This window comes from Pagrus major, chromosome 17, assembly GCF_040436345.1.
Source record: "Pagrus major chromosome 17, Pma_NU_1.0".
Lineage (NCBI taxonomy): Eukaryota > Metazoa > Chordata > Actinopteri > Spariformes > Sparidae > Pagrus > Pagrus major.
In genome coordinates this window covers 6,000,199-6,008,844 of record NC_133231.1, presented here as the reverse complement: position 1 = coordinate 6,008,844, position 8,646 = coordinate 6,000,199, and the positions used below count along the sequence as shown (strand labels likewise).

The 8,646-nt window shown below is 41.2% G+C and overlaps 1 protein-coding gene across 1 annotated transcript in view; it reads left to right on the top strand.

The window, feature by feature from the left end:
• Positions 1 to 756: 756 nt before the first annotated feature.
• The window catches only part of zfpm2a (zinc finger protein, FOG family member 2a), a 120,581-nt gene continuing 112,691 nt past the window's right edge, over positions 757 to 8,646 (top strand). Inside the window, exon 1 of the mRNA XM_073484731.1 lies at positions 757 to 865. Coding sequence (XP_073340832.1) covers positions 826 to 865 — 40 coding nt within the window. The 5' untranslated portion in view covers positions 757 to 825. The remainder of the gene's footprint in view (positions 866 to 8,646) is intronic.

The following is an 8,646-nucleotide window of genomic DNA, read 5'->3' as shown; positions in this document are numbered from 1 at the left end:
TACTGTGGTGCACCAGTGAAGGCTTCTCCCCTTAACCTCTCTCTTTTCCTGTAATGGATGACATAAAAAATGTAGCAGCTAAATTAATCTTAGAAAAGTAGCATCAAACTGAGGCTCCAGGGTCCTTTAAGAAAAGCAAAAAAAAAAAAAGGTGTGAAAAAAAAATGTTTACCTGAAATATAGGCGAGGCAAAAGATTGTTTTGTTTATGTGCTGATTGTTGAGGCTCAGTTTGTCTCCATCTCCTGTTTATTATTTACCCCCCCCCCCCCCACAAAAAAAACACGGGCGCCTAAAATCAGGGCGACGCTAATTAATAAGTGGAAGTTCAAGTAATTGTTGGATCAAGTGAAGTTCACGAAGCGGCGGCTACGGTACCCGGGGAGGAACAAACCTTATCTTCAAACAAAAGCGCGAAACGCTTTCACCTCCCCAGTCAGTCCGTGCGGATCGCGGCGAAGCGCAGCCTCATCACGGAGAGCGGTGCTGAGAAAGAGAGAGGGGGAGAGAGAGGGAGGGTGTGTATGTGTGCGAAAGAGAAAGAGAGAGAGAGCAAGAGAGAGAGAGAGAGAGCGAGAGAGAGAGAGAGAGAGAGAGAGAGAGAGAGAGAGAGAGAAAGCCAAAGCCAGAGCCAGAGAGACGAGAAAGATAAAGGAAAGACAGACGGAAACGATAGACTTGTGCGTAAAAAGTACTGGTGCCCCCCTTCTTCTTTTTCTTTCTCAATTTCCATCAGACAAAAACCCAAACCGGCTGCTTGGATGAACCAGAACCTATCGATCTGTCAGTACTACACCTGGATTCACTGACCAGCCGCACAGCAGGCATGTCCCGAAGGAAGCAGAGCAACCCCAGGCAGATCAAACGTAAGTTTGTTTTTCTGTGTGTGTGTAATGTTGTCTCGCCGCTATAGCAGGCTTATTAGAGTTTGCGGGAATATTGTAATGATAGTGACCACAGTGAAGCTGATTCAGCAGCGCTCAACTATCGCCACTCATGTGTTGCCTGTCACGGTCCATACGCTCCGGTCTCCCTCCGCACATATTTTGTGTTTTGTGTTTTCTTATTTCTGGGATTTCCGATCCAAATCCCACGGTGCTGCTGGCGCAAAAGTTTCCCCGCTGCTGCCAAGTTGCAGCAAAATGAAGTTATTTTCTTGTTTGTTTGACTCTATTCGAGTTTACATCCCAAATCGTGTGTCAGGCAGCGCATCACTTTGGCTGTGTGTGCAGAGCAAATCTCTTCATGCCAGTTAATCATCAATAATTCTACATTTAAGGCCAATAATCCATACTCAGCCTGCGTAATGAGACAGGTTGGAGAGGCCGGGTTGTTTTTGAATTGCTTTGCTGCTAAATGTTTTATTTGTAACACATAGACACACACGTGCCTCTCACACACACACTCACACACACTCCAACTCCCTCACACACACTTCATTTTTTTTTTTTTGCTTCTACACAGACACACTCACTTGCAGGTGTGTGTACATAAATACGTGCACACACACTTTTTCCAAACTTCACTCACTACATGGTGTGTAAATATTGATTATCAGTGTTTGTAGCAGTGACTCCTGTTGTTGCAGTTAAAGAGCACACGTGTGGCGAGTTATGGCATGTTTTAATTTTAATTTGACTGAACTGTGTCATTCCTCTGGAGAGAGTGTTGACCCTCACTCCCAGCAGCACAGTTTATTTGCTTTTCAAATTTAGATGAAAATTTAAACTGAAATTTACTGGAACACTTTGTTGTTTTTTAGTGCTCAAACATATTATTAAAGTAGAGCCTCGTGGTCTACAGTAATTCAAAAGTGTGTCATATTCACATGATCTAATTTTACCCATGATAAATATTTATAATGAAATGTTTTTAACAACTTTTCGTAATTTTAATGATTTTAAACAGCCTGCAGATCATCCATAAATATGTGGGGATCTGTACACCCACACCCACACATAAACACACACACACATGGACACAAACATTCACATCTCAAATACAGCTGACATCTGAGTGTGTGTACAGAGTGTGTGTTGTCCACTGTGTGCTGCTGATGTTAAGAGGCTAAAAGCAGACTGTGGCTACTTTGGGGTCAAAATATCAAATATCAAACCAGTGACAGTCATTTGTCTCGTGCTTATGATTCTGTTGATCTGTGCTGCAAGATGTTATGGAGAAGGCAACATGTGTGTGTGTGTGTGTGTCTGCCCATGTGTGGGTGTGTGTGTTTGCATGTGTGTGTCAGCTCCCATGCATGAATTCATGAGGGCTTGTTGGTATACAAGAGCTTTTTTTATTACATTTGTGTGTGACAGATTCTGCGACACCAGAGATCTGTGTCAGCTTGTTTTATTTTACACGGAAAAATTATTGTTTCACCTCTTTAGTATTTGTGGATCGTACGTTTTTAAAAAAGTTTTTAAAGCAACCTTGTTTGGAATTTTGCTTTATTTCATGTTTCCGTAGTTAAAGGAAATTGGGATTTATTCATACTTGAAAAAACTTGAAAAACAGCAGTTGTATCAATTTTTTAAAAATCAGTCTGTATGAAATTTTTATTTTTTTTAAGTTGATGGTGAAAATGGTTTTGTTTAAAATGCTCGTATGAAAAGATGCACTTATTTTTCATACAGTTTAGCACAGTTTGGCACAGTGTGTTTGCCATAAACTGGATGGAAATCATTTATTTGCAGAAACATGCTTTTGTTTGAAGTTCATATTCCTGCGTTTGCTGGCATCCGACACAAACCCGCAACCATTCCCAATCAACAAAGAGGCACGACAACGTATGACGTGATAGGCCCACTCATCTTTGGACCAATCCCATCGTCGCATCCAAATTTTGTTGTCGAGCAAAGCAACTCTAATGTATTTTTTTGTCACGCTTTCGTCATTGTGACCCGGCCTTGTGTGAATTAGTATGTCATGTGTAAGATCTTGTTAATAGGGAGCCGGTGTGCAGCCGTATAATCGAGCTCTAGTTAGAAACAGAAAGGTCACGAGGAGCCTAGATCCTCTCTCCTAGCCCGGGAACTCTGGGAAAAAGGCCGAGGAGGCACTGCACAGAAAGTCAGCACAGACAGTCATTCTAAAGGACAAAAAGGTTGTTGGGCGCAGTTCCCCCACCCTCTCCACCCTCTCCTGCATACATTGGACCGTTATCTAAAATTGTGATTTATGCAGTATTTTAATATTTTGCTTATTCTTTCCCCTTGGGTGCTCTCTGAGCGGTGATAAAAAGGCGATGCTGAAAGAGCACCATTAATTTGCTCCGATGACTGGGGAGATAAGGCCAGATAATGGGAAAGATAAGCAGGGAAGATATACCATCAGAAACCCGATTATTACCATTAAAATTCCAGCCCAGCAATCTGCAGCTGGCTGATAATTCCTTCTCCGTTTCCACCACTTTGGATGATAAGGCAAAAAATAGTCACTCAGTGCTCCTTGATTAGGCTGCCTGGATATCCCGATAATACAGTGATAAATTATGTATTTTCCCCCCTTGTTTTTTTCTCTGAAATGTTACATCTGATTTTTTTATATATTTATATATAAATATATATTCCTGCCCCCCCTTCTGTATCCCCCTCCCCTTGTTGCTTTTCCCAAGAAAACGAAAACCCCCCATACACTTTTATTGTAATAAGAGTTTGATAGAAAGAGGAGATAGTGGTGGAGGTGTTTTGTGTGGGAGCACATATCAATGTTATCAGCTCATCTCCCAGGGCCAGCTGCTAGCTGCTGTTGTTTTTAGCCTTATCACCCCGTGCCAATATGCCAATAAATTGCCCAGATTGTTAGCCGTTCCAAGGCGGGTCAGGAGAATTTGACAGGAATGATGAAAATATCGCTGATGCTCTGCGGATTGCGATTAGCTGCTGTAATATGATGTGTGAATTCCACCAAGCTCCCTCTATCCTCTCCTCTCCCTCCCTCCCGTCCTCCTCTGCTCTCCTCCTCCCCCCCTTCCCTCCCCCGTCGCCTCTCTTCCCCGGCTGCTGGTGGTGTCCATACCTCTATTCGTACTGAGAGGAGAACATTTTGATGCTTAATAGGAAGGAAAGATATGAACAGGCTGAATTGAAACCAGGCCCCTTGGAGTAATTTTTCTGTAAAATTGCCCCCCAAAGTTTCGCGGCGTAAAGGGGAATCTGGATGATGTAGGGAGCGTGCCTCCGCCACTGTTTATGGGAACATATTGAAGCAGCCCTCTGAGGCCATGGGCGGACATCTAATGTCAAATGTGCTTATTAAACTGACTTAGTGTTCTCCCCTTTACTGTTGTCTTCATATGGACCGTCTGAGAATTCATGTTGCTTCCTCTGGCTCTTTTAGTCAACATTGTCCAACCAGGATCAAGCAGCGTACTGTAGTGATTATAATGCTCTTTTTACTGTAAGTTTGTATAGCGCCCGAGCGGCAAGTGCACAAGTCCCTGGAGCTTACTACTGTGTCATACAGTCAAAATGCCTCATCTGCTCATGTGATGTTACATCTGTAAAGCTGGTCCACTGCAGTCTACAGTCATGCTTTTTTTATTTCTCTCTTTTTTTTTTTTACCCATAATGCCTTGTGTAGAGTTGAAACAGGGACCAGTGATGCTTTGGTAAATATTATTTTTATCATCCCATTTGACTAATATATTTCATTTTAAGGCCTTTGAGAAGTATGATATGATCCCAGTTGTTTTCGGGTGATTTATTTATAATTGTTTGCTGCTGCTGAGAATGTGTCGTCTCCTAGATTTTGGATATTGTTATGTTGTGATATGACATGAGTGTTGTTTTTTCCTTGGTTTTTGAAAGGCTGCATTACAATAAAGTGACAGTTTGTTCTACTCGATCTAATACAATATTGTTGCAATATCGATATCGGGGGTGTTTGGTCAAAAATATGGTGGTATTTGATGATCCCTGTACTGACCATCAAGTTAGCTTCAATCCAATATAATGCTCATACACCCTTGGATCACTATAACAAGGTCCCTGCTTCCTCTAGGAGTTATTTTGAAACTGAACTACAGCTCTGCTCGAGCTAAAAGTCTTTTTTTTTATCATAGCGACCATTTTTTTCCATCTCCGCTCTACAGTTAATCTCTCCAACTCCTTAGCATAAGGCCACTTTATGTAACGTTAGCATACTGTTTATCATATCAGGTGACATTTCTATCTTTGAGGGGCATTTATCAGAGGCAGATTACAGTAGTAAGGGATAAGGGGAGTGTTTACTGAATTGACTGCCAACATCCTGTATCTGAATTTGTGTGTGCGTGTATGTTTGCTTGTGTATACATTGGTGCATGTACAGTATGTGCGAGGAGCATGTGGCTTTTAGCAGAAGGATCGGAGCTGTTAGCTTGATGTATTTTTTTATTTTTTTTCTCTCTCTCTCGGGGAACAGACTCCTCGTCCATATTTCCTACAACTCGGCTCAGCTTTGCTTTCTCGTATAAGGAGAAGCCGTGCTGTGGAAGTCGTATACGCTGCGATTCACCCTTGGCCCACAAGCGCTGGCAACTCCAGCAGTCAGATGTTTTGGGGGTGTAAAATCAAAAAATGTTTGCATGCCAGCCTCCCTGTATATTTAAGGGTTTCTCTTTCATTGGGTGACAATCACGGCGTGTCTCTTGTGTTTCTCTTGTTGATTTCTGTCAGAAGAAGAATGGTTGTTGAATGCCAACTTTCCCTCAAACATCTGTTCCCTGCCAATAACAGCTTGTGCTGTTGCCTCGTCTTAGCTGAAGGATCCCCAATTGCCTCCTCACTTTTGACACAAAACAACAATGCAGATGAATGTCATCTTCTTGTAATGTTTTTTCTATTGTGTCTAAAGTATAATGTGTCTTGTATAGAGAAAGTATTTACAGCACTGCTAGTACTGCTTATGTCACAGGCTGCTCAGCTATAGGGAGAGGAATGCATAGCAGCTGCCGTTTCCTTTGTTGACAACAGTGCTGTGTGATGTGCTGGACGGGCTGGGGTTGGCAGCCGATGGACTGACGGTGCCTAATCCTGCCCTCTCTGTCGCTGTAGCCTGCAGTGCCTGGACAGCGGTGTGAAATGTGGGCAGGGTTGCTGCAAAAGGTGGAGGTCACTTCCTCACGCGGTTTCCTCTTTATCTTCCTCTTTCCTGAATTCCACTGCTATTATTCCAATAACCGCTGCTCCAAGCTGTCACCATTGTGTTTTCATTCAGGCACTGTAACTGTCCCCAATGTGAACAAAATGTTAATTTTAGACATGTGAGCTAATCAAAAACAAAAATCTGTTCATGCTTTTTTGCTGGGTTGTGTGTTTTCTTTTTAGTTGTACATTTCAGTCTCCAGCCGTATTCCTCTCTGTTTATTTAGATTTTATATCAATGATGCCCATTGAGCCCCCAGGTAACAATTGACTTTCAGCCTGCTTTAAGTTAATAGCCTTGTCTCTTGCTTGTAGGGATCAATATTGGTATTAATTAATCACCATTATCAAGAGCAGGATCTAGTTCCATTTGTTGTTACATCAGCGAAATATCAATAGAGAAAGTGGACTCCCTGATCGTCATGGCAACTTCATCTCTTAGGTCAAAGAGAGTTTATCTTATCTTGCTGCTGAGAGTGGCAAACTGCTTAGGAATCTAGTTTAGACTCAAAGATCATTGATTTAAGCCTTTTCTCACCCCCAGCTTGTTGTTTCAGGAGAGAGAGGGGTGAAAAAAAAAACAACAGAGAAAGGCAGCATTCTAATCACAACAGAGATGTAAGATTTAAATATTGATGTCCAAAGGCCATTACAGCAAAGAAGGCCTCTGGTCTCGCTGTTGTTCAAGTACGTCCTTTTAAGACCCAGACAAAGCTTTGATTATCAGAGGTGTCACCGTGGAGTATGTCTGTATAGCTGACAGTGTGAGACTGCAGGGGAGATCAGTTTCCTGCAGCCACCGACACAGAATGTTAACAGATCTACATCCTGGTGTTTCTGTACAGGCCTCCATACGCCTGCCGTATATAACTGGCTCTCACCACTGTTGTGATTAAGCAAGGTTGAGTTAAGCTGAAATGATTTGTCGATCAACAGAAAGATTTAATAATGAATTGATTATTAAGACTTTTTTTAACCAAAAAATGAACTGGTTTCACCTTGTCAAAGGTGATTTTTTTCTGGTTTTCTTTGTCATCAGTCAGAGTAGACAGGATCTTTATTGTTCTTGGACTTTGGGAACTTACAATTGGCTTTTTTCACTTTTTGCAGACATTTTATGGAAGAAAAGATTAATGGAGATCTACTGATAAGGTAGATTAGTCCTGTAATATAACCAGAGGTGGGAGAAGTATTCAGATCCTTTTGTCCATCCTAACCCAATACCACACTGTAAAAAATACTCCATTACAAATAAAAGCCATGCAATCAGGTATTCATGGAGAATATAAAACATGTACTTAAATAATCAGAAGTAAAAGTACTCATTGTACACAAAATGGCCAACATAGATGATTTATTATTGCCTAGTAGATTTTTACTGATGCAACTACGTGTAAGTAGCATTTTACTGCTGTAGTTGGTCAAAGCGGTGCTAACTTTCACTTTCTATCGTGCGGTTTTGAACAAAAATATTTTAAGATTATGACATATTTTGTGTCTTAAATCCTAAACTGCAAAATTGCTCGTAACTACAATTGTCAAATACATGTAGGAGGAAAAACTTCACATGGGAATTTAGCAAATTACAAATTAGCATTAAATCTATATACTTGTACCTAAGTAAACATACTTTAAACGTCACATTCCACGAATGCCCAAAAGAAAAATAATCATAGTTGTGCTATTTATTAAAAGTCAGTAAATTATTATTTTTCCATCCAGGCATTGCACATTCTTTTTAATTAGCACGTTTTTGCACATTGTACAATGAAACACCACCCTGATTATGAATTTGACTAATGAGTCGGTTTCTATGTGTATTAGAATGGAGTAGCCTGTTCTCATGGGAAGTTGACTCTGGTCTGAGTTATTTGGGTGGTGGCAGGGCTGGATGCTTGGATGTACCTCATCATGCTGCAGAATGCTCCTCAGGGTTGGAGCAGAGAGCAGGGGCACTGCCTGCTTTTTTTTTTTCTTCCTCTTTTTGCCTCCGGGACACAATTGCCTCATTTAACATTCTCTATTTGGCCCCTGCCAAGAGGGGAAATAGCCAGGGTGAGTAAGAGAGGCCGACACACATCATGAATTCTTCTTTCATTTAACTTGCACAGTCCCTTTTCACCTTGGTGATGCACATGGATCAGGAATGAAGATATTGCTCAATTAAGGGGATTTCTGAGGTTGCTCCTGAGGTATTGCGGTTATTTTTGTGCCATGGCGAGGTTTTGATGTATCATGGATATGGATATTGGGTTCATCACATTTGTGTGATGCTTTGACATCTCCATAGCCCAGAAGAGAAACAGCTCTGCGCCTGCAACAGGAACTTGCCTCTGCCATATTCAAGAAATAAAGTCTGTCAGTCTTCCATTGCAGGGACGTAAATAACTTTTATGTCTGTATTAAGATTCTTTTTGTTTATTTCAATTTAATTAGCTACAGTTAATCAAAACATTTTCATGGAATATGTCAGAATAAATATCAGGGTTTTGACTGAATCTTGGATGAGAGAAAGGAAA